Below are 27,032 nucleotides of genomic sequence, written 5' to 3'. Positions count from 1 at the left end.
ACCAGTTTCCTCGGTATGAAAGAAATTTCATTAGCCTGAAATTTCCTGGACCATTCTTAGAATTAACTTTTCTCTAAATGTTTAAGAATGAAAATCCCTGAATGAAGATAAAATAAAACACTAATTCCTAATACATTGAGGTTGTCTTTTTTAATGATAATGCTATTGTCCCTGCACAGAGATGATTTTCAGCAACAGGAGCACTACTATTGTATGTCTACTGAACACTATTGGGAAATACACTCTTTCCAGTAGTAGTAGATACTCAGAAGCTTCAGTAAAGACTGGCTGTGCCATTTGATCTGTTTTCTTTTGTTTGTCTGAAGTATGTCTCCTCCTCTTCCTTCCAGTCTCAAACTGTCAGAAAGGATTTCTAGATTCAGTTCACCTCCCCCTCTATCTTAACCAATTCAAACATCAAATAGATTTTTCATACTTCAAAAAAATAAATGTCACTTCCACGCTTGCCACTGAAATCCAAAGTCAGTTTTACTTGGGAAGCTAATGCCAAGCTGCTAAAACTTTATGCAAGAAATAACCAAACAAACAACATAGGCTTGGTTTCAAAATCAAACTTCCCAAGCAAGGAATATCTATCACTACAGCCACAGTAAGGAATTTAAAACACATATGGAAGTGGATGCACTACTCTTCTCATGGAATTAATTCTTCTTCCAAAAAATAGTGATAGAGTGGTAACGTAGCCAGCAGTGTGCCCAGGTGGCCAAGAAGGCCAATGGCATCTTGGCTTGTATCAGAAACGGCGTGACCAGCAGGTCCAGGGAGGTTATCCTCCCACTGTACTCGGCACTGGTGAGACCGCTCCTTGAGTCCTGTGTTCAGTTCTGGGCCCCTCACCACAAGAAGGATGTTGAGGCTCTGGAGCGAGTCCAGAGAAGAGCAACAAAGCTGGTGAAAGGGCTGGAGAACAGGCCTTATGAGGAGCGGCTGAGAGAGCTGGGGTTGTTTAGCCTGGAGAAGAGGAGGCTGAGGGGTGACCTCATTGCTCTCTACAACTACCTGAAAGGACGTTGTAGAGAGGAGGGTGCTGGCCTCTTCTCCCAAGTGACAGGGGACAGGACAAGAGGGAATGGCCTCAAGCTCCGCCAGGGGAGGTTTAGGCTAGACGTTAGGAAAAAATTCTTTACAGAAAGGGTCATTGGGCACTGGAACAGGCTGCCCAGGGAGGTGGTTGAGTCACCTTCCCTGGAGGTGTTTAAGGCACGGGTGGACGAGGTGCTGAGGGAGGTGCTGAGGGTGGTTTAGTGTTTGGTAGGAACGGTTGGACTCGGTGATCCGGTGGGTCTTTTCCAACCTGGTTATTCTGTGATTCTGTGATTCTGTAGGTTGCATTTGTATTAATCACTTTCTCCTAGGTTCTCTAAAGAGAATAAAACCAAACACACAAAAATCCAGCATCACCAGACACTACCAAACATTTCAACACCCTATATATAATATATTCAAGGAAAACATAAGAAGCAAAACGCATTTAATTTTGCATAAATATGTCTTCTGCCTGGGCAAATTCATCTGCAAAAAAACCCATCTGAATCTGAAAGTCTAGTGGTAGTTTTCACATGATTGCAGCACTAAGACTGGCCCACAAGAAAGCTGAGGAGGGACTTTTTACAAGGGCATGTAGTCATAGGACGAGGGGAATGGCTTTAAATTGGAGAGGAGAAGATTTAGATTAGACATTGGGAAGAAATTCTTCGTGATGAGGGTGGTGAGACACTGGCATAGGTTGCCCAAGGAAGCTGTGGCTGCCCCATCCCTGGAGGTGTTCAATGCCAGGTTGGATAGGACTTAGAGCAGCCTAGTCTGGTGGGAGGTGCCCCTGCCCATGGCAGGGGTGTTGGAACTGGATTATCTTTAAGGTCTCTTCCAACCCAAACCATTCTATGATTCTACAATTCTGTATTGCATGTGCGAATATCCAGAGGTCACACCTCAGACGATACTGTACTTCTTTGAAGCATCTGCACAGATTTGTGTTCATCCCACTTTTTTTTTCCATTTCCAGATTCTACCTTCAGATAGTTCCTTCCTGACTTCTAACAGTTAAGTGTATCAAGGCTATCGCTGATGCCCCTTTGCACTCAACCTTGCAGACAAGATAAAAAGAAATGTTCTGTCTGAGGTGAGGTGAATTTCACAGCATCTGCATTTCACCTTTCTATTATGATTCACCAAGAGAAGATACATAGTTTCAGATTATTTATGAGAAAACCAATTTCCTCATTTTTTCTCAAGTATGAGAAAACAGCTTTCTGAAAACCTTGTTCTGCTTCTAAGTTTCCTGAAAATCAAAATAATGAGTTACTCAAGCTTACATCTAAAAACTCAGGGTGAAAAAAAAAATATCAATTTCCAGATTTTGCTTACGATTTTTAAAAAACCTTATCTAACATATACAAACCATCTTGATATGAGATAAATACCTAGTCCCAAGAAAGAGGACAGATTTGCCCCTCTTCTATCCCATCTTCTTCTTTTCCACTTTATATCTTTTCCTAACTACATACATGTAACTATACTTAGCACACTACAGAGGTCAATTGGACATTTTCACAGTGATGTCTTCTCTCTTTCAAAGAGCAACAAGTATATGGCATGTCAGGAACAGCTCTTCAGTTGTTTGCAGTCAGATTTATAAGCTATTAAATGTTAAAATGTTGGATTTTAGTCCTCTCCCCTCTCTCTTTTGTAACACAACTTCATTTGAGATAAGCGAACCCTGCCTGAGCCTCAATTATGGTCCTTGGTATTCTTTTTGTCAGAGATAGGTTTGTGTCTGGAGCAAGGAGCTACTCTTAATAAAATCTTCCTAAGTCTTTGCATAACTAAGCAAATATGGTGCTTATGGTTATCTGTCATGCAGCATTTTATTATCAATATAAAGGTCTATGAATTTCTAAAGCAGTATTAAGTTAAGATAGGAGTGCTCTCTAGGATTTACTATCATCTACTCAGAACAGGCCTAAACCCACAATTTCACATAATGTCTTTTCCACTTCGGAAGAACCCAGTCCTGCTGCTTTTGTTTTCTATGACTTAAATTTTAGTTGAAGAATTATGTGGAAGACAGCACTACAAATTATTATTATTATTATTACAAAATAGGAATGAGAGTTTAACTTAAAAGCAACGCTAGAATAAAATCTTACGCTTAACACACACAAAGAGGACAAACCTGTCTGGGTCCCAGTCTTTCATACAGGAGCCCTCAAGGCCATAGAGGCTTCCTTGCCTCTAGGCAGGCTTTTCAGTTTGCATCAGGTGCAACAAATTCCTGACTAGCCGTTTTGCTTTTCAAGTTCCTAGCACAGTTCTAGCCCGAAATTTCTTTTTTGACAAAACTCCTGCTTTAGGAAAACTCATGTCTCAGCTTGGGAGGAAAAGGAAGACAGGATTTCACCTCTCAAGCTCTGTGCTGTAACCTAAGTACAAAATGTGAAATATAACAAACTTCTGACCTCCGCCTTTATAGCCCAATCGTCATTACTTACGTCATTTTTTCCCTTCATGTTTTTGAAAGGAATTAAGTAAAAGCCACATCAAAGAAATTTTAAACCACTCATTAAATACCAAATTCTAATTCCAACAGCAAACGTGACTGAACTACACATACATTAAAGTTAATCCCACCCAGGGATCTACAAGGTGCTGTTTCTGCCAACAAAATAGTCGAGTCATAACTGGCCTCAGGGCATTAAACTGCAGTTCTTCCAATATGATGCATTTACAATTTTGGCTTCTGAACACTACTGCTCACACCTAATAACATGAGGAGAATTACAAAAGGAGAATGTCTAAATGATTGCAACTGTGACCTTGTATCTTAATTACCAGAAGCCCTGGTAATTAAGGTCTACAAGCCTAATCAACATGCTGAAGAGCTGTGCTTGCCAGTTAAAATCCCCCTCAACTGAAAACTGGTCTCAGGATAAGAGAAGGAGGAGGCAAAAAGACACTGACAAAAGCAGCAGATTCTAGAGGAGTCAAACCACATTGTGCGTCCCTGGCACACGCCTGGTCAGAAGAAGTGTGCATGGAGTAGCATCAAGTTGCTTTTACACTCTTTCAGCTTCCAGGAAAGAGGAAGTGGACCGCTCTTCCAAACCCTCTTCAGAGTTAAAATACAACCGCCTCACTGCTACTGACTTTCCAGCCAGCCAGGGAAGTGCTTCATCTCCAACACGAGGAGCCCCTAGAGAACAAACTAAAGTTGTCTAGTCTGAGCACTGGGCTATGTTGCCTTCATGGCCCTCCCAGTTGATTTCCCATCTTTGCTCCCCCACAGAAGATGTTATGCTGACAACAGACTGACAAAACAGCTATTGCCTTACTTCTTTAAGAGGCAGGTATGATACGTATTCCTAGAGGGCTGGCAATATCAGCCCTCCAGCACTCCCAACAGACTTGACAGCTGAAGTTAAACTTCACATAACTCCCCTAACACCCTTCATCAGGCCCCAGGGTTTCTCTGCAGGCTGGCAGATGCTGTTTGTACTCCCGCTTACAGGACTTACCACGTGCATGAGTGCTGCACCAGGTCCTGCTGCAGGTGGTCGGTCTGTGCTGCAGCGGCTGCCTAGCAACAGATGTTTCAGTATGCCCATCAGGAGAGGGTCAGCAAGACCAGAAGTAAAATCAACAGTGATTTTCCACTGCTTTGTCACTGGATGGGAAACCTATATACCCTCTGGTAATCAAAGTCGGTTTCTAAGAAAGGACTCTGTCTGAGAGTTAAACAGTGTAAGATAGAGATTAGATCCAGCCTTCTAATAGCAAGGTAAACTTGCTGAAAACCTTCCTACCTTAAAGCTGTGGTTAAAGCAGATGATCTTAGAGAACGCAAAAACAGAAAAATTTCCCTTCTAAGAATCACTTATGCAATGGACTCTGGAGGCAAAAGAAACACTGGGAAAAACGACCAGAAAGCAAAATTCAAATCACAAATTTGGTCAAGTGTTTCTGCAGATATAAAGGCTAAAGGTCTGTATAAGCTCAAGCATGTAAGTGAAACTTCACGTAATTGAACACGTGTAATGAGCAATTATGTTCATGACAATTAGATAATCAAGTTTAAAGCCTCAGCCGTGCATAGGAAAGGGGGAAAGCGTTTATTTTCAGATAATTCATACTGAAAACTTGTGGAGCACAATTCAAATCTGCAATGCATACGAGGCTCTGCTGCTCTGACCCACATAAATTCCTCTCCGTGCCTCTGCCAAACCATCTTCTCACACTGGTGACCACACAAGATTTTCTTTCCTCTCCAGCTGCTGTGTTTCCACTTAAATTCTCCCCGCAGCAGGACAGACAGCCACAGCTAGAAGCACTTCTGCTGGGGGTATGCAAGTTGCTTATTTTTAAGACCACACAGTCTCCTACATGCAGTTTTGCCAAAAGGTTGCTTACTAAAGGGTTGCTATAGCACCTACTTCAACTGAGATACAGGACATGTTGCTGGTATAACCAGAATGTCTCAAGTATCACTGAACACAGTTGCTAACAGCATTAAAAGGGAGATGAAATGCACAGGGTCTCTCTGATCTGTTGCGGATTGCTAAACCCAAATAGGTCGGCCTTTCCTTTCTCAAACCTTCTACCTATGGATCCACAATCCCATGGGGCCAACCTGCTTCACTGTTACTTTCTGTGCTTTCTAATCCCTAAAGCCAGGCTTCTCCCTTCTTGTCTGCCCATTTCAGTTAAGTAGCTGGGAATTCCCCTGAGCAGACTGTTTGTCTCCCCAAACCTTTCCAGCATGCCATTCCCTGATTCCAAAACTGTCCACATGGGGAAGGAGGAATGGTGGCATTTCTGTAAAGATAGCCTGTCACTGGATACACAGTATGCTCAAAACTTCAAAAGCTTTAAAATCTAGGCAAAGGCTGTATTCCTTCAACTTTAAAACAGGCAGTGTAATCATAAGAGAGACATTTCAGAATTAAGACCTCCAAAAACTGTCATAAAGCTAGCACAGAGCTCTCTACTCTGTTGTGCATGGTTCTTCCAACTGTGACAACACAAAGTGCTTTATAAGAAGACCAAATGTACCGAAAGAGATGCCCCTCAGTGATATTTTTGTTGTTACTCACAAAAAAAGGCTGAAAAAGAACACGAGAAAGACTAAGCAAGACAGAAGAGGATGGGCTAAGAAAGCCAAATCCTCTCCCCTGTGACACTCCTGGCCCATTGGGTTGATGCTGGAGAGTTCCTGCAGTGCCTGTGAAGAGGGATTTCTGTCTCCTCTAACTGTATCAGAAACCAGACTTCTGGAAAGCTCTACAAGACCTCCCCAGTCTCATAATATCTTTAAAGGATGCCGCACCTGTTGCTTTTGAAACATTCAAAGTAACATTGGAGAAAACAGTCTGGAACAACAGAGCTTAGAAAGGTAAAAGCATAGCCAGTCCCTGAATTCCATTATTCTTGACATCAATTTAAAATTGATAAAATGCTTAGTTAACTTAAAAAAGAAAATACAGTTTTGATTTATTCCTCGGTTGAGGGCAGTAATCAAAGCTGTACAGATGGAGAACACTCACACAAGGTACACTTTGCCTTTCAAATTTAGTTGCTGTTTGGCAGCTGCGGTTTGCATTTCCAACCCTCTATGGTGTGAGAAAAGGAACTATAAAGTGGGTATTAAGCTCAACTTTAATCCAGTCTTTCTAGTGCTCACATTGCAAAGCTGGGTGTGCACTTACATTTTCTTTTTATCTGCACCTGTAGCTTTTTCTCTCTTACCAACCCCACCTCACGCAGACATTCACACTCATGGCAGGAAGGGGGCAAAGAGGGCCAGGATTTGGCCTTTGGAGACTGATAAAAATAAAATTCTGAGAAATTCAGAAGTTGGTGATTGATAAAAAAATCTGAGAAGTTCAAGAAAAAAGAAAGCAACAGATAGGGTGCTACAAAACCTACAGAAATTAAGAAGATCAGAAGTAGTAAGGGACAGCCTGAGTTCACTGAGAGTCTAAGACCCCATATGTAATAGAAATATCTTAAGTATAAGAAAGCACAGCCCAAGCCATCCACTTTGCTCTACCGACAGTCAAATTACGGACCCTAACAACCCTGCCATGGAAAAGTTTGTCCTCTGCAAACATTTAGCTAGGCAAGATCATAGTCCCAGCTGCTGCCCATATTTCTGTAAAAGGAACGCCAATCTGTCTTTGCTGTGTGGCAGACTTATCAGCAGCAGATAAAGGTCTCAAAGAGATAACAGGCATATTATCAGCAGTGACTGCGAGACTCTTTCCTGTGAAAGCCATTTTTTTTCAGCAAGCTCTCTAGACATCCCACTTGAAGTGTGAAAGGCCTGGAAACTGCTATGGCCACTTCTGTTGTTTCCATTTCAGCTATCTACAGAGAAGTGATTAAAACGTTGCAGTGTGCTTTGCATCTTACTAAGAAAAATCTCAATGCTCTCACATGGCGGTATTTATTCTGCATGCAAAAATACTGTTGCAGTGCCAGAGTCAAAATATTTTACTGCACTCACTGCTCTGACACATGGTCCTGTATCTAAGTACAGGACACAAAAGTGAGATTACTTTTGCATGGTAATAGTTGGGCATTAAACACTTCCAGTACTCATATGGTGAGCTCACAGGGCATTCTCCAGCAGAGAAAGCATCAAGGAGTCCAACAAATGCTTTATGTCTTTGGCTCACCTTGACAGAGTAAATAAGCCTTTCCTACTTTCCATACCCACTGCATTCAGACTCATATCAGCACAAATCTCCCTTTGTGAGTAGTTTTAACATAATGTGTTTCTGCATGAGTAGAAGGCCCTGCAATATGGTCAAGTGTCCCGTTTTCACTCCACTGTGAGGATGCTAATCTCCCACAGATGAGCGTGGTGGGCAGACAGGAACAAGGGCATGGTAAGCTGTCACAATAAGATTCATCAAATCCATGTACATTTATATCGTTCGTTTTTTCCACCTCTCACTTCTTATTCTGAAACTAACAAGTATCCACATGGAACGCACACAACGCATGCTTCACGGAACTGAACTGCAGAAATAGTAAAGGTGTAGGAAAGACAAGGTGTTTGTGTACTTCTGCATGTACTATGGAATATAAACTGTGAATCTTGCCTCGTTCTCACAAAAAAAGCATACAGGAATGATCATAGACACAATGAAGCGCGCATTGGTTTCACCTCCACTTCCTGGATTGCTTACCTTCATAAACTGCATGAGGCTTAATAATGCAACAAGTGCAGTTTGTGAGTTTTGCACTGTTGACTGGTCCGCGACCTCCGCTGGAAGGAAAGAACAACTCCAGCTCCTGAAAACAATTGTAATTGAATACATTTGAGTTTGATCTACCTGTATACATCAGCTTTTATCATAAGTAACAACATCTTTAGTATCCATAGTCACAAAAGATAAACCTTAATTACAGAGTTTTGCGCTAAAAATACTTCTTCCCTATAATATTCTCTCAAATATATCTTTCCCTCTCTGGCACCACTGCTGCAATCATAAATACACGACTTGAATATTTCTTGCAATGTCTTTCTTTTCAGTTCAGCATAGTAATCACCCTCGATTCTAAGCATTCTAAATGCTCCTAGCACGATAGAAGGGGTTCCCAGCTTTCTGAATTCTCTCTCTTTCCTCAATATCTTTCCCAAAGCCACTCCTGTATACCAATATTTTATCTTCCCTCTTTTCACATCATCTTTCCTACTATATGAGCAAAAAAAAGCAACTATCGTCCATTTCTCAGTATGTTTTCTTTTCATAAACGAAACTGGGCTCCATCCAATTTGTTTACAATCTTTTTCCTTTTGTCTTCAACAACTAAACTTTGTCTAAAATTGCTGACTCACTCCTCATGCCTTATTGACCTTATTATTATTTTTATCTTATTTAATTGAAGCTGATGAACTCAGTTGCTCTAATTTCTGGGATGATTTAAAAGAACCTCTTTGCCTCCAATCACCTCTTTTCTTTTTATCATCACTATACGGGTATCATATAGGTCGAGTCTTAAACTATGCTGGCATGAGCTTGACAGCCAGTCTTCTTTCCCTTCTCTCCTCAGTGATACTTTTCCATTCTTCACCGCCAGCTTCACACGTTTCCCATGCCATTTATTTACATTTGTTACACAATTTGCCAGTTAGTGTTGGTCAAATGCTCAAAAAACAGATTCCATTTCAGACCTACTGATCAAATTCAGTAAGAGAGTTGATACATTTCTATTTCAGGGAAATAAAAATATCCTGGAAATATTACTATCAAATCTATCTGATTTTTCCCTGTGTAACAGTCGTAGTGCTAAAGGCCATTTCCTGGAATTGTCTCATTTAATTTACTTGCTCAATTCAGATGGAATAGACTTAGCTGTCTCCCAGTCCTTATCTCATGGCACTCCTTACTTGAACAGTTATACAATTCAACCTAATGGATCTTTCAATAGAAGGGAAAATGCGGTTTATTTTTCTCCTAGTAAATACTTGACATTTTAGGTGGGCACATCCAAAACAAAACAGTTCATTTCCTACATTCTTCTACTGATAAAATGCTGCATGCATCCCACTCCATTAACTGTTTACTCTAAAAGAAGCAGTCAGAAAAAGGCACCAAAATATTTGCAATACTTAACACTTGGTTTTATGCATTAAAACTCATAAAAGGAAAGTAACTAAATAATGTTGAAGAACTAGGAAAATTAAATGCCAAACCAGTGAAGCCTTGAAAAGAAAATTCTTTCCTTTCCCTTTATTCCTATTCTAAAGAAATTCCAAAATTTAGCCTGTAGAGAGACATCAGCTTAGAGTATACCAGAGCTGTAATTCACTTGCGATTTAGTACCCAAAAGAACAATGCAGTCTTCCACTCTAACTGTTCAGCTTACAATCCATTCATTAGATGTGTTTGGGACTTCAGTTTTCCTTCAGAAGAGTTTGTTTTAAGTCCCTTTATCTTATATGTCTTTCTTTTCAGCAAACCTTCTGCAAGGTGCAGCTGACTAGTTTCTATGGCAACTGCTATGCAGCCATATTATACTGGGGCCTACTAAATTAAAACAGGCACAGGGGTATTAAATTCATAATTTTGGTTGCTTTATTGAAGATCGGTATCAGTAACAGCACAAAAGATGAACACACCTGCAGAAGTTCAACAAAACAATCTCACAGTCATAAAAACACAGAAGCTGAATGGGGCCTTCAAAGGGCATTTCAAAAATAATGAAACGCAAGAAGAACAGCAAAATTAAGCCAAATATATACCTATGCTTCTAATCAAAATTTTACGCTGATAAATACTCTTTCCTACACTCTTGGTTCAAAAGCCGAAACAGCTGTCAAGGCAGTATACAGGAACAAAGAGAAACTCGCACCCTCACATATGAAGACACCTAGATATTTAACCAGAACTACAAAGACTTTTCTGACTAAAATTCTCTTTCATCAGAAAACTCCCATTTCATCCAGACTCTTTCTGACTATGTACCGTCTTCATCAAGTATGATGGCAGAAAAAGTGCTTCAGGTCGAGCATATGATTTCTTGTCAAAACCAGAGGCACACAGAGAAGATCTAGTCGCCTGGCAGATAAGTGAGATAAGTATTTGACCAGCACAAAACCACTCACGCTTTGCAGTCATAGAATCATAGAATAGTTTGGGTTGGAAGGGACCTTAAAGACCATCCAGTTCCAACCCCCCTGCCATGGGCAGGGACACCTCCCACTAGATCAGGCTGCCCAAGGCCCCATCCAACCTGGCCTTGAACACCTCCAGGGATGGGGTCAGCTTGCTGCACCATGCAGCCTAACAGCCAGCTAGGAGAAGAGGCCGACCAGCTCTGCCCTCACCACCAGGATATAAGTTCAACATACATTTTCTAGTATGCAGTGCTTGGCAGCTTATTAGGTATTCCAGGGCAGGTCTCTCTCCAGCTGTGCTACTGAAGCCGTCCTAATTTAAACAGTGCAATGACTAGGATTGAGTAGACAATGACTGCTATCTTTTCCCCGCTGGTCTAGTGCTAAGATACCACAGCACAATATTTATCAATCATGATGTAAACTTCTTTCTTGCCATCATTTATCAGTATATCTACCCCACAATAAGTCAAATAAATAGTCACCTTGGTTCTGTAAAAATGCTAAGTAATATTTATCGCTCAGTCCCAGAGCTTTCTCTTAGCACTAAGGAAAGACATATCAAACAAAGCGAAATAGAACTGAATACCTCGAAGCCAGGCCCACTATATTACCGCTCAAAACACAAAGCAATACAAAGTGACTTGCTTTCATAATTACTCATTCTGAACGATAACAGCAGAAGAAAGTAGGCTGAAAGCAGAGGACTAGTGAGGACTGTGTAGGAGAACAGATAAGTGAAACACAGGAGGGCACAGAAGGATTTAATCATTTAATCCCTTTCTTTTTATGACCAACTTTAGTAGGCTATAAGTAGATTATACAGACTATGCATTTAACTCAATGTTTGAGATGTACAGAGACATTAAAAATGACTAGGCATGCTCTCCTGATCAAAGTACCCAAGGTTCCCCTTTGTGGCAGACAGAACCAAGGTTTCTGTTTTCAGACAATGTGTTTTTCGATGCTAAAAAAGGATCCACGAAGAATATCTAAACTGGTTCTAAACTCAAGTGGGAAAAAAATGAGGAATTCTGACCCAGCTGTTATCAGATAAAGCAAAAATAAACAGTCAACAAACACAGTCAAAAACTTACTTGAGCAGCTGAAGCAACCGAATCTGGTCCATGAGCTGCATTTCTTAGGCCATCACACCCAAATTTTGCTCTAATGCTGCCTGGTGCCTCAGTTTGAGCAGCTGCAGAGTTCGATGGACCCAGTAATGTCTTCCATTTACAAACTGCATCACATCCTAAGATTTCCATAGCAACAATGGGACCACTTGTTATAAACTGGATAAGCTCACTGCAAAATGGAAACAGCACATGGTGATCCACACTCCAAAGTAAAACTAGTTAAAACATGTGACACAGTGGAGATGCTCAAAACACAACTCAGCAAGGCCTTGAGCAACCTGATCTAACTGTGAAGTTGGCTCTGCTTTGAGTAGGAGGTTGAACCAGGTCATACGTGTACACTCCTTTCTTATTATGTTTATAGAAAAAGAACCAGATAATAAAAACTCACTCAAGCTACCGTGTTGGATGCTAGATTTTTCTTTGAAAATACTTTAAAAAGATCAGTGCTGGCAATGGTGGAAGAGACCCTCCCTGCCAACCATTTGTCTGACAGAAATAATTCCTAAGCACGTCTCTTCTCCACAGCAGGATTTCAGGATCCTCAAAAATGCCCCATGCGTGTTTCTCACTGACAAAACTTCTGCATTTCTGTCAGGATGGAGTGCTCCACTGCCCCATGGATCTCTCCAGTGGACCGTTCCCAGTGAAAATCCAAAGTGGGAGAGAAGGGAAAAGCAAGACTTCGAAAGTTTGCAGGGTAGAGGGGATTTAACTGCAAAGTTAACCACTCCTGACATGAGTGTAGGTCAACTTATTTGAATGGGATGGATCTGAGTAAGAAGAGATTGTGAGGAGCAACCTGCCCCTTGTCCTGACCACCTTACTCACATAGAAAACAATCATCCAAAACTGGAAACCCAAATGTTCTTTTTAAAAACTAAACAAAACAAAATACCATAACTACAATTCTATAGCTTTACAAACCATTCATGCCACAAGGCTGCCTTTACAGTCTGGACAGAACCAACAAAGGGGAAAGTTGTTTCAATTTTTTTTTTTACTACTTTCTTAAACAAAAGAGCTTTACACAATTAAAATTGTGGCTATGTGTGCTTCTCCAACCACCTTCCTCCTAACCATCATTTATGCAATGATCAGTGGGCAAGAAGAGAAGAGAAATCCTACTAGTTCTTTGCTAAAGAAATTACATTAAAAGTTACATAAACATAAGGAAACTACACAGGGAAAAGCTACCAGAACACAGGTTCCATTCATTAGAGACTGCTTGTTTAGGATACAGTGAAATGGGTTCTACATATATACACTGAACAAAAAAGCAATTTCTATAACACTGCTTACTGAGCAGAATAATCCTGAATATTAAACAAATTTTAAGAATTAAATTCTTTAACATGAAAAACATTCTTTTCCAAACAAGTAGAAATGCTATTTTCCCTACTGTTCACTAGACTTACATTGACTAGTGAAGTTGCAAATTAAATCTGAATTTAAAGACAAGTACCAGAATGCTAAATATTTATGAGGCAAAGAATTTATAAAACATTTCACTGCCTTGAAGGTTCTGGTTCTATTTGATTTGTAACGCTTTACAATTATTTGTTTCTAATTTAGAGAAAAATCCTATAAAGAAGATATACCAAATAGGACTGTACGATGGGAGACAGACACATCACAGTGGACAAAGGCTACCGTTCCTAGGATAATTAGTATTAGTGTAGACAGACATCTGTGAAATAACATTACAGGCAAAATTCTTGCTTATTTATCAACGTATTCAAACAGGCTTACTCAGCAAAGAAAAGGCAATTCTAAACCTGCCTCTGATCTCCATCACGGTCAGAATAGCCCAAGGCCATGCGACCATGAAGGGTGTGAGTTTGGAACCACAATAGATCAGTTGTTGTTGCGGGAAAGCAACAGGCAGATCCTAATACTCAAATAATTCACGACAGTACTGAAAACAGGTCTTTTGACATAGTAAGTGCAAACCCAGGTTCCAACATAGCTGAAAAAACCAAGGCAGAGCTGCATCATTCTAAAAGAGGAAGACCACCAAACCTAGAGGGAGGAAAAGCAAATTGTTGGCACTTTCAGGCAAAAAAGAAACACAGTCTAGTGTTTGATGGGAACGGTTGGACTCGATGATCCGGTGGGTCTCTTCCAACCTGGTTGTTCTGTGATTCTGTGATAACCATCAATCAGGTCAGTTAAGGAAAGACTAAGATTTTTCATGTCATGTGGAAGAGTCTAGCACCATGGAAGTTTGATGTTTTCTCCAAGGGTAGCAGTACAGTAAACACCTGTCCCATGCACTATTCTTTCAGTTACTTATGACTGGGGTACTTGCTACCAAATGAATTCTCGCAGCTAAGTGTTCCCCCCCGCACCCCCCCACCCCCGATTCTCATTATCTGCAAGCTCCACCTTGATCCTGAAGAAGTTCCTTCTCTTGGCTTTGAAGTTTTGTCTTGCTAGGAACATTTTCACTTCTAAGAGACCAAAGACATTCCCCTGATGTCATCAGGCTGTAAAGTCAGTGAGTTAAAACCCTGGATAGCTGAAATAAGGATCTGGCCCTGGAGGAAGATGAACAGGGTGCATAGTTTGCAAAGGGCTTCACTCAACATTCAACAGAACTAAGACAAGTTCTGATTTTCCCATGGTCCTGCAATACTAAATATGTTAAATGAATCCTGTGCATTCAACAAATAAAGCTTAATATGCATCAAGCTGAAATTGATATACCTACTTGTAAAAAGGTTTTGTTTGATGGTCTACATAGAAATCAGCTGCTTCTTTTCTGGAAGAGTAAAAAGACAGAGCTGTAGATACATAGGTACAGATATGCACATAGATAACAGAAACTACATTTAACTTTCTGTCATATTCAGTGTGGCTACAGGTATAGCTTGCAGCTGACAACTCCTTATGTTTCTGCTGTGGGAGGGAAGTAATTACTGAAGCCTGTGGCATGGATTGTAGGGGCACTGATGATCCCCGCATTCTCAGGTTGAGAAATAAATGCTGCAGAGTCGCTTTCTTGCCAAGCCACTTGCTACTATGTTGTTTTCATCTTTCACCTCAGTTTGAAAGAAATTACCTTCATGTTTTTCAAACAGCAGATTCCAATTCTGAGCAAAGGCACGGTTCTGCCCTCTGCAACGCAACTTGTCACATCTCTCTCCCATTTGCAGTCCAGACTTAAGACCAACATTGCCAAAGGAAAGAAATAACCTCAGGAAGAACATAAGAATATAATTTTCCTGACCTTCAAAAATATGTGAAGTCACAGCTCGCTCCAGCTTTTTGTCAAAATGAGCACCTGCTTGTTGGAATTGGATACTTCTGGTTTGTTGCTTTCATTTCAGTGTAAGTATGAGGGATTCGAAAGATTTTCATTGACCGTACAGCTAATATGCTTTCTTTCCATTTCATAATTAAAGCAGAGACATGATTTAAAAACAATGCTAGTCACAGGAGCTTTTGCAATCTCAAGCTTCAAACCTACACTCTGCAAATAGCCTAAAGTATCTCATTACAATTCACTATTTCACCAGCAAATCCTCTTCTGAAACCAACACACCAAATAATTTTGGGAAGCAAATATCAAAAAGGTATGTAAACAGATTAATTTATCATTTCTGAAGGCAAAGAAATATTTGAGGGATAGATTTCTGAAACATATTGAGCTCTGCTACTCAGTTAAGAATTCCTGTTGCAATAAATGTAAAACTACAGTTGTGCTTTGTAACTAGGTTCCTTTTTTATTTCTTCTCTCTCGTTAGTTCTCTGGTTTTAAAGAATGGAAAAGTGTTCATCTGGAAACAACAGACTGAACTGACATATGATTAAATGAAGATACTAGAGAGCTGACCTATCAAAGTAGGAGCCTGCCCTCACTTTCATATCTTGGCTACATTTTTTACAGAAGGCATGAATGTACTTAACAGTGATTGCCCAATGTCAGTAATAATCCCTTTAAAGAAAGCAGTAGATGATGACAATGGTTTAAACAAGCATGCCTGCAGAGATCTAAGGGTAGAAGACTTTGGCAAAGCCACAGTTCTATCATTTTAAAATGGCATAGTCCCAAGAAACAGTACATAATATGCACAGAAACCACAAAAACTCAAGACATTGTTTTAAATATGTGGAGTATCACAGCCCAGTCTTGTGCTTATTGGTAATTACTTTCAATTATACAAGACGAGCAGTACTTTTTTATACAGCAACAGGAAACAAAAGTTTAAGTCCAAAGTTTCTTCCCTTCAGTGTGAGTCAACCCTAAAGAACGTGACTTGGCTCAACAGTTCTTCAAGTTCTCAGATGGACACTGAAATAAAGAACCACCCAACACAGCACTTCAGGATCAAATCTCTCAGACTGCAGGACAGCAAGCCAAAAAAAGGGTGGCTTGAAAGACATTGTGGATTGTACATGAGCATTAGAAACCTGACTGAAATCACAAACTGGAGTTGTTTTAAGGAGGATCTGGGACCAGTATCACCAAACATTGCAGCAGGTGAATGCAGAGACCAGAGGAGAAAGTCACATAGTTGCTTTATCAGTATTTCAGAAAGCCAAAAAGGTTTTGAGGCAGGGGGGAAATTGTTCATGAACACATAAAAATGGTATTAAGTAAGACAGATAGCTTTTCTTTTCAAAGACCGATATGAACAGGCTTGGCAAAGCAGCAATGAAGAAATAGTGCAGTAACATTGGGGAAGTCCTCCAGGGTAAATTAATTATGTTTTCTTTCCCACAACATACTTCTTTAAAATTTTGTGGCTCATCGAGACAAGTGGAAAACAGCAAAGGGCTTGGGGGGGATTAGGAAGACACATGAATAAAATCTGTCCAACCCTGCAATGACATCAGAAGATCATCTGCTTTGCCTGGGACTTCCAGTCATTAAAAAGCAAACAAGTTTGGGTTCTGAGAGCACAAATTAAAACAATGGATTTATTGAGAGTGAACAAACCAATTACTTTAAAGACAACACTTAATAATCAGCAATGTGGTTTGTATCAGGAAGCCATTAAGTGAGGACATATAGGTATGTCAGCAGTAAACACTGCTGAATTGCTAAAACTATGGCATTCACCTTGGATTTATGCAGAAGCATTACATATTTAATCTCCCATACTCATTTGCACGGAACTTTTTAATACTTAGCTTAATGCTTTACATGCTTTCAGAAACCAACAAGATTAGGAAACATATGAGCTTCCTCTGTTACTCACTGGAATGATTTGGTGTGTGGGAACGCACAGGATAGCTTCAGAGAACATTCTTAACCGCAAAAATAATATTCAGATACAGTAGAGCTAAGCTTAAAAAAATTCCTTACCTTGAAAGCATCATCATTTTGGCCTTAGTTATTGTAAATCCTTCATTAATGATGTTATCAATTAATTCGCCCATCTGGGGCATCGCATCGGGTTTAATCAAAGCCAGCGTTCTGAGGGGGGGAGAAGACAAAAAGTAGAAAGATATAGCCAACGCTACTTTCCTTAGAGCATTCGGTGTGCATGTCAAGTTTATAATCAGACAAAAAAACATCACATCAAAGACAGAAATTCTGCCACAGTCAGACATCCTAGTCCCACTGTCTCATCAATTTCCACGCTGTTCTTGAATGCCTGCACAAGACATTATTCAGATAAGAATGAGCTTCCCACATTACAATTTCCTTGGCTTTCTACCCAAGTCAGCCCACAGTGTTCCACCAGCAGTTATTATTTACCAGCTTCTCCCTTCAAAACAAACAATTTGTCTGCCTCTCCCTTAGCTAGTGGGTATCTCTATAGCTCCTCACTCACAGCTCTGCATTAGAACACAACTGATTTGTTAATGTCTCCCTACACTTGTTAAGCACCCTTTTTTCCTAATGTTAATCATGACATACATAAAAATTAAGTCGTTAAAATTGTCTATTTAAAAATATTATGGAAACATGTACCTTTTCCATAAAACTCGAAATGAAATGATTGTTTTATTCTTACTTGTAAAATATTTAGAGGCCTCAGTGAGAAGAAGGTCCTATTGCAATTGGTACAACACTTCATGGTATACAATTCACATGCCAAATAACCAACACTGCTAATAAACACAATAAAAGGTTGTCAGAGCTATTACATCTTTCATACTGACTGACAGCTATATTCTAAGGGGGACCAATTCAAAAATCTCTACACTCTCCCCCACATCTTTGTTTCCAAGTACATCCTGTCTTCTCAATAGTTATCTTTTTATACTCCACATACTCCAGGCCATGACTGTTTTATCAGTGTGCTTTGCACAGCACCAAGTACAGCTTCAGCACTAAACATATTATTAATCAAAAATAAGAAGCGCAAAAAGAAGATCTGTAAAATGGCATTTTCTATTTGCATTCATCTTGTGGTGAGTCAGCTTCAAATGTGCTCAGCTTACAAATCAACAGATTTATTCAACCCTGTATCGCAGAAATTCCACATCTCTGACAGTCCTGAAGAGCTCCTTCCATCTCTTATGCTGTTTCAAATAATGAAGGCTACCCAAGGCAGACTTTTCACTTGCAGTACTTCTCTAAATAAAAGGCAAATAATTACAAATGTCTTATTTTTATATAACAGCATAGCATGGAAAGCAGCCTTTAGGTTAGCAGCAATATATTCTAGCAAGGGCAAATACAGAAGATGGATGAACTTCCACTATGTTTACTTTGAACTTTAAGTGATCTGAGATTGACAGATGCTTTGGGAACAGAGAGACTATATTTCACTGTAAATCTAAGAGAAGAGAGGTGTTAGGATCAGGAAATGTAAAAAGGATGATGTGACATTTCATCTGAAACTAAGCAAGAGACATAGACGACCTTCAGAGCTCAGAAACAGGCAGAGATTTCCTCAAGCATCAGGAAATTCATATACAGGGACCAGCTAATTCCAAGATCCATTGGGAAAGATGACACAGAAAGCCTGATGGCTTAAGATTGTAGCCAGAAACTCTATGAGAGTAGTCAACCAAGCCTATGCTTCAGCCTCTTGCAGCACAAACTGAAGTTTGTTTAGCTCTATCTCCAGATCAGGAAAGGCTGACCTCTGGCCAATATCCAACACAGTTTGCTAGCGTACTCAACACAGCCTATGGCCTGTAGCTTGTTCCTCTCTTCCCCAAGGATTTCACAGCTCCATCTCATTTTGTGAGATTATTTATCATATAATAGGGTGTGCCGTGTGCATCGAGGCACATGAGGGGGAGCAGCTGCATGCTTGACTGATGACACGTACCCACCCCGTCACACAATGCGTGACCTGCATTCTGGCATAAGAGGTTCTGAGCTCTGTCATTTACCATGAATAGTAAGGATCAAACCACTGGAATGAGATCTTCAGTGCCGTTTGCATTTCCTTGAGGAATACTTTTTTGAATGTATGTTACTACAGCGGCTCTTTGAGGCAGACTGCTAATGCTGTAATAGAAATAGATTGTCCCTTACTTTTCTAATTTCAAGCTCTCCAGTAAAACTGCAATTCCTATCAATATGTAATAAAATATTGCATTATGAAGCAATTTACCTAGAAGACATTGATACAAACTGCAATGAGCAACTCTTACAACATCTGTTTTACAAGTATAACTTCTGTAAACAAATGTTTTCTCTAACACTAATACATAAACTTTATGAGTTTCAGAGACAGTATGAGTTTCTCAGAGGCATGAAGGACAAGGAAAGCATAACTCAGGATGCTGAAGACTGCCTTTGAGATCACATTTTGACTCGTGCCCTATTTTTAGCTTTAATTAGGAATATGTTTCTTAGTGTTTGACATGATGCAGTCTGCAAAGTACATTTTGAAACAGTTTTATGTCTAGGAACAGGGGAGAAAGAATGAAAATTAAGCTCATTTGCTTACAGTTTCAGAGGGACTGTATGACAGTACTCCAATGAGTACCGAAACAGCAGAAGATGGGAACTGATCAAAGGAATGGTGTGCAATGCATGCTGTGGCTATGCATGCGAGACCTACTTATTTCTAATAATACGACTGTTGCATGTACAGTAGCTTATGTCTTGTCAGGGAAGAAACACTGATTATGTCAAAGACTGGAAGCGTAAGAATAACATATCCAATCAAAAAAGAATTCAAATATTTCTGGTTGAGACACAAGCTTTCTAACACCATTTTCAAAACCAGTGATATTAACTGACTCTAAGTACAGTCTACTTAGGCAGGATGCACCAGTTGGACAAATGCATATCTCATTTACAAAACCACCTAGAATCACAAATGAAAGACTACAGAAACAGGAATCCCCGTCCAACACCAGTGTTTCCTATATGGGTTACACTGTAAGTAAGCGCCTGCTTACTTACCTTCTTTAGTCATTGTTTGTGACGGTTTCCTTACAATGTAATGGGGGGGAGCAGGGAAAATAAACACTCAAATATGGTTGTATTTTAAAATTGAGCCTATATAGAAGAAAAGTAGGTGTAGAAATTAAAACTACATTGAACTGTCTTAATGATTTTAGCCTAAGAAAGGGCCTGTGCAAATCTGGCCACTTTTTATACATTTCTTTTGTACCTCATGTACCTAAAGTCACATTCACTTGATTTACTGGCAAAACCAAACGTTCCTAATTCAAAGCGTTTAAGACTTTTCATATACATTTCTCAGTCTCCCTCGAAGACCTTTGCTGAGCCAGCCTGCATACATATTCATCAACCAAAGAATGTATTTTCAAAGTTCAACTAAACTGCTGATAGTCCTGCACAGCATAAAGCCAAGAAAAAGATGGGGAAACCTTCCACTTTGTGTGACCTTCATAAAATTATTAGCAGAATTCCAACTACAAATTATTTTTAGTAATTATCACATGTTGCAGAAATCTTACTGTATGCATTTAACTAATAACTGCTGAAAAGCCTGCTAGGACCAGGCCAAAAGGAAAAATACCCCATATGCATCTGTTTTGCCTAAGGACTCTTTTTAAGGACCCTGTTTACCCAGTGAAAGCTTCTGTGCAGAAACCAGATTTTGAGGACCCCTTGCCTGTTTAAGACACCTTTCACTGTGTTCCTCTGGGCTATTCCGAATATGTAACACCACTCGTGTATCTGTGTTATCTTTCAGGCGACATTCCTAAAATGTTTTCCAAACAGATGACATGTCATAAATTCCCTTCCTTGCTTTTGCAGAACAGTACAAAAACCCACCCCTTCCCAGGAGCGCTGCACTGATACAACTATAGTGTTACTGTACAGACAGCAACTTCCCTTACAGGAAGAACATGACATTTTACCACAAGATGCCTTTTCTTGGTATAACTGCATCAGCACTAGGGCTTTCACTAGTTTTGGCAGAGCAAGAAATACAACACTATAAACCATTATGTTGAAATAATAATCGGAAACAAGACAGGTGTAATCTACCCAAGACTCTACTGAGGAACAGAGAGAGTCGCTACATATACAGAAGCTGTCTTCTGGTTTTCTCCACCGCCTTTGCTACTCTTGCACCATGCCCAACCCTATCTTGGAAAAAAAGTACCACAAGAACTCCTTCTAGAAAGATATTGCGGCAGTCATTTCCATAGCAATGTTTTTAGGAGGTTAAGACAAAGATATTTGTTAAAACTTGCAACTCTTCCTGTACGTCTGGTTAAGTGTAGTTCTCCAAAAATAAGTCAAAATAAGCCCAGTCATTGGTAGGGAGCAACAAAGTTGGTGAGTAAAGCCCACTGGAAGATCATACCTAACAAAATACTCTGTGTCCTTTTCAAAAAAATGCTGGAGAAAATTATAAAAAGAGGTTAATTTGCAAATTCAGAGGTTACCTGTACTGCAATCAAACCAGATTTAAGGTCCTCGTAAATTAATCTTATTGTCATTTTATTAAGTATCTCCTGACATTTTTGTGCTTGGATGGGCTCTTAAAATCTTTTCCAAAGCAAGTCTTTCAACCAGAAAGAGATTGAGACTTATTTTCATCCATTATAAATGAATTCTGTCTTAAAGAACAAGCCTGCAGATTTTATTGACATTCTTGCTCTATATTTCCTGTCCTCATGTAAAAAGAGCTAAGGGGATGTTGAAAAAATTCTCAGAAAAGATCTGCCACAGTGGGAAAAACAATGGAAAATGGGAATAAGCCTCTCACTCCTGCTCCTACTGTATTCAGTTACCGCTACTAACCCAAAGTGGATCTGATTGGTCAGGCATTAGGCTTCTGCACACATCCCAGAGAGATGGGTGGTAGTTTTGCAAGATGCAGGCCTTTTGAGTGCCGTACACATCAGGGTCACCATAGCGATTCTGCTCTAAGAGACCCCACAAAACACAAGAATACTGCAGCCTGCCCCAGAGTAGTAACAAAGATGAACAGGACCCCATGTTTTCCTCCTCTCTTCTCTCTCAAAAGACTTAGAGGAGTCAGCAGTTGACACGATGGAGAAGCTGGCTTTGAAGATCCATTACGTAAGAGTGGCAGTTACGGGTTTGCCCACAAGCAGGAGCCACTTAGCTTGTCTCCAGCTAACTGTATGCCAGATCACTTCAAATTGCACGCAAACTCGTTTCTATCTCCTCCTCTACCTATCGTACAGAAAACTTATCTCCTTTCCAGCAAAGAACAACTACTTTGAAACCCCAATCAAACAGTTTCAAAGAATATGCTTTCTTACCTCTCTCTGCGGCTCCCCAGCTTGCGGGCTGTATATTGATCCCCATAGTCCACTAAGGATAGATGACGGGAAAAGATAGTAATTTTATTGCCCACAAATAAATCCTCAAGGTGTAAGCTCTCATACTTGGTGCGCTTCAGGAAGAGGCGACGGTTCTTCGCATCATACTACAGAGAAGAGAAGATTAAAAACTACCATAGCAAGAGATTTAAGCTGTGGGCAAACTCAACGTAATTTATATTCTACCTTAGGAATGGTTGTACTTGATGATTCAAGAGGTCTTTTCCAACCTGGTGATTCTATGACTCAGAAATTTCCATAGCGCTGTGGGACTGAATCTGATTACTAAATTGATTTAATTCCTAACCTTTTGAATGTGCAGGTGTACCAGGAAACCTTAGAAGACTAAACCACAATTACAAATTTGTTCCATTTAGTCTCAGCTGACAGCTATCTTTGCATTTTTTATTTTATCACCTGCTTGTGCAAATTCAAGCTGTGTTAAATCGTTCAGGTGCCTAGGGGATACCTCTGCCCAGTCTCACTGAGAGTTCCCCCTAGCAGATCTGTGCTGTTTCACAGACCAGCAACTCGCAGCAGGCATTATCAAGATACACGCTGTGGCAGGTCTCCTCTTGAGGGCATCGCTCCAGTGATACTACACTTTACTTGACTGCATAAGACTCAGAATTAGGGACGGATGAATGACTGCAACACTGGGTTGAGAAGTTCTCCCTGCCTAGAGCTGCAAGCTCAAAAGCCTGTCACGACAATTCATTCCAAGCAAGGAGCAAGACATTAATGCGTAGTTTTTCTGGGTGGGCTGGTAAAGCACAAAAGGCAATCTGATGAGTTCATTCACTGCATGTAGATATTACAGATGCTACTTCAGCTTCCTGGAGAAGTGGAATCCTGTGAAGGGAAGAGTTTTGTCTTCTTCAGGCCAAACTTTCCCTGTTCTGTCTTGTATTATGTGTACTGTCCTCCATTGCAATGATATTTAAACTAGAACAGCATTAAAAAAAGAATATCATTCTCATAAATTTTGGAGAAAAAAAAATTAAGAGCAAAATTATACACTCCTTCATGTTCTGAGATGTGTGAATACATCACTCTCCTGTTAGAAGGCTGGAAGAATTGTAAGGATTTTCAGAATGGACAAAACATTACAGATCAGGGAATACCAATTATTTTGATATATCCTCCTGCTGAAGTAGGATTATACGGAAGAATCCTTCCATGCTGAAATGTCTTTAGCCCCTCACAGGTGCTCTTACTCTATTCTAGTCTGGCAGGGAATAAAATGACAACATGTTAAAAAAAGTCACTTGAACTTAGCTACCTGTTCCCTCCTGGACTTTGCCAAAAAGCCCGTTACCTGACTTGACCATACTCAAATTCTTTAGCATCTTGACTAAAAATCTGAATGTTTCCTTGATTATTTCACATATAGTTGCTAGAAATGCTGTTTCTCTCTTCTGAGGCAGAAGATAAAGGCAGGGGGAGAGAGACATCTATTCATGTTAAAGACTCCTTTACAGTGGGATTTTTGAACGGGCTTGAAAGACCTCTTAATAAAGTGAATGATAAGCCACAGCAGAAGAAATATAAGACTGACTGGACTGTTCCCCTCCTGCCCACATACATGTGGAAGTAAATTATCCAAAATAAAATAGTCCTCTGCTAAGAATCTGTTCTTTTTAAAGATTTCTTCTCTCTCTTTAAGAAATCTCTTGTAGAAAGAAAAGTTGTTCAGGCTTTAAGAATCCCCCATGAGAATTACTAACTGTGGAAAATTCAGAGAATGGGGTGTGTTTTTGTCAAGAGATTCAGTTTGATCATAAAAGTTGCTTGCTGTCCCTGGACAAAACCCTGCCTTCTTCCAGCTGCATGGCAAGCTGGAAACTTGTCTCATTATTCTCATTGTCATTTTTATTCACGTTAACAATCAAGACACATGAAGGACTGAAAAAGAAAAAGAAAGCTGAGGACTTCACAAAACACGGCCTTTCAACAGTTCTGCTCCACCCTCACCTGAGGTGTGTGATAAAGGAGAGGTATCATCAGGGAGGTAGGAAAGGGGATGAAACATCTTTCTCATAAGCAGGGAGAAGCTGCCCCATATCCATTACCTCTGTTCTCCTCAGATATGTTAGATGTAAGAGCAGGTAGCTGTCGTCTCCGCATGAATTTACCAAAAGGTGCAGAATTGTTCATTAATAAAGAATCACAAAATTCTGCTGAAATTTTTTAAAAAATGAAGAAAATTCTAAATTTAATCTCTATCCAAAAACTCACCTCCCAAATTTCATCTTGAGAGATTCTTTCTGTAGAGATGCTACACACTTTTTTGCTTTTTTAACTCTTGTCCTGATCATACACAGTCCATACACAATCATGACTGTGTACACACAACACTATTCTAACCTGAGAGCACACTAGCAAAATGCAGGTGTCTACCAAGCCACAGGTATTTGATGCTGAATGCATTAAGAAGCTCAAGAACACATTGAAAGCTTTTGGTTTTGAGATATCTAGGTGAAATGAACAACAATCTTGCCAGCCTACACATGGCTGTGTAGGAAGGTTCTTACAGCTCCTGACTGATCAGTTAAATTGCCTCTGGGAAAGAAAAAAGAAAAATCCTCACATTTTGACAACTGAGCACACAGAGACATCATATGAAGAACTAACTTCAAAGGGACAACATCATGATAGAGTTTGTTTAAAGACACTATCAGTAAAAAGTGCAAAGTACATCTCCTCAAACAGGTGGGTACCATGGTTTTAGTGACCTGTAGTCTGGATAAGAAAAGGCAGATTCCACCAGCTTTCTTATTTCTGTGTATGACCTTTATAGCAGGTAAACTAAAATTTGATAGTGAAATTACAAAGTGTGAATACCCAGATATAAGCAATTCTCAGACCCTTAAGTCTTCACTAAAAATCGGACTAGACTAGTCCAAACTACTCACTCATCCCTAAAAGGGAGCACAAACCACTGGTTGGTTCATTAGGATTACCTTTACACCACATATTACATTTTTATACAAATGCCTGCTTCTGCAAAGTCTTGTTTTCACCTGTTGTCAATAAAAAAAAAAATGTGGATTAGTTGTACAAACCACAATTCAGAAAGGTCTGTTCAAGTGCCACTGATGGAAAAATTTAGATCCCACTGTCTGAAATACCCTTCCTGTCATTTAAACTAAATTAAGAGCAATTTATCATTTTCTCTACTTTTGATAAGATTTTCTTACACTTTGCTGCTCTTCAGAGATTTCTGGAATTCCAGCTGAAGCTTATTCCCTTGTTTGGATTTAGCTTCAATTTATGCTTCTCAAGCAGCAGGTCAGTGCTTCTGAGTTTCAATGCTGAAACCCAAGCAGAGATTGAATGACAACAGATCTGTAATTTATGGAAATTAATCTCTCCATGTCAAAGCAAGCTTCAAGGAAAAAAAAAATCATAAATGTAGAAGCTCTTCCACATGTTTCACTGAGAAGTTGTACTTTTGCCTTCCATTTTAGAAACAGAGCAAGATACGTCTTAAATTACACCTTACCCAGAAAATTACTAGACATTGCAAAATGGAAAGCAACTGCCTAACTGTTTAAACTGATATTATATTTATGAAAATGAGATTTTTTTTTCCTTTTATTCTTACCATTTCAACTGAGCCATCTCTGGGATAATACAGAATCTCAAAACGCCGGAAGAGTGAAGCATTTGGGTCATACCATTCCGCAGTGAAAGCGTATCTATCATCTTGACTCTGCAAAAAGAAAAGAAGGAAAAGGGTTATCTTAGTAATCCTACATGTCCTATATATAAAAACACACACTAACAGATGGCACTTGCACACTCTGCATATTATACTCTGCTCACCAGAGCTGGTGATATCATTTCACTTGTTAGTGATCATCTTTTAAAGACGATGGAAATAGTATGACAGTTTTCCAAACAATACCAAAACACATTCTGATTTCATCAGTCGTGAAATATGGACTGTTGTTGCAGTTGTTGTTAGACTTTTTTCATGAAATTGAGCCAAGTATTTGACTTACTTTCATTTCTTAAGAGACCGTGTTTGTTCACAACTAACTTACAGAATCTTAACACATTTTCTACACAGCCTACAAGAAAACACTTTCCTCTTCCTGAGCAGTGATATCTGAACTCCTGTTAATGCCAAGATAAGCACATTCAAGTTGAGGACAACATTAGTTTGATTCACTGCTTAACCTCCTGTCATTTACATAAAGCATAAACAGCCCAATCTCATTTACAACTCATTTTCTGCCCCTAAGGAGTGTGACAAGAAAGCTAGACTGCCATTAATTCCTAAACTGTAGCTACATGTGTAGCTTCTCTCCACTCCTCATCCTTCAGAGGATAATCCCCTGCAGGAAAGTAAGCACAAAGGCGATGCAATGCACGTGGATGTGCAGTTTCAGCACCTCTTAGAGGTATATGTTTGTTAGCCATTGATACTGCAGTATCAGTTATTGGACAGCTGCTAGATGGAGCTCTAAGTTTTTATTTTCCACACATTTGCTACATCTTATTGTTGTCCCCAAGGGAAAGCACAAGCTTGTCACAGGCTTCCACTCTGT

General features: G+C 39.7%; 1 protein-coding gene across 1 annotated transcript in view; it reads right to left on the bottom strand.

The window, feature by feature from the left end:
* Positions 1 to 27,032, bottom strand: part of NME7 (NME/NM23 family member 7) — a 98,630-nt gene that overhangs the window by 51,239 nt on the left and 20,359 nt on the right. The window contains exons 2-7 of the mRNA XM_069867827.1: positions 26,084 to 26,191; positions 22,417 to 22,583; positions 17,096 to 17,206; positions 14,495 to 14,545; positions 11,743 to 11,950; positions 8,211 to 8,316 (exon numbers count right to left, since the gene is read on the bottom strand). Coding sequence (XP_069723928.1) covers positions 8,211 to 8,316; positions 11,743 to 11,950; positions 14,495 to 14,545; positions 17,096 to 17,206; positions 22,417 to 22,583; positions 26,084 to 26,191 — 751 coding nt within the window. The remainder of the gene's footprint in view (positions 1 to 8,210; positions 8,317 to 11,742; positions 11,951 to 14,494; positions 14,546 to 17,095; positions 17,207 to 22,416; positions 22,584 to 26,083; positions 26,192 to 27,032) is intronic.

The sequence above is a fragment of the Phaenicophaeus curvirostris genome, chromosome 1, assembly GCF_032191515.1.
Source record: "Phaenicophaeus curvirostris isolate KB17595 chromosome 1, BPBGC_Pcur_1.0, whole genome shotgun sequence".
Classification (NCBI taxonomy): Eukaryota; Metazoa; Chordata; class Aves; order Cuculiformes; family Cuculidae; genus Phaenicophaeus; species Phaenicophaeus curvirostris.
The sequence above is the reverse complement of the archived record's forward strand: the minus strand, read 5'-3'. Positions and strand labels throughout refer to the sequence as shown.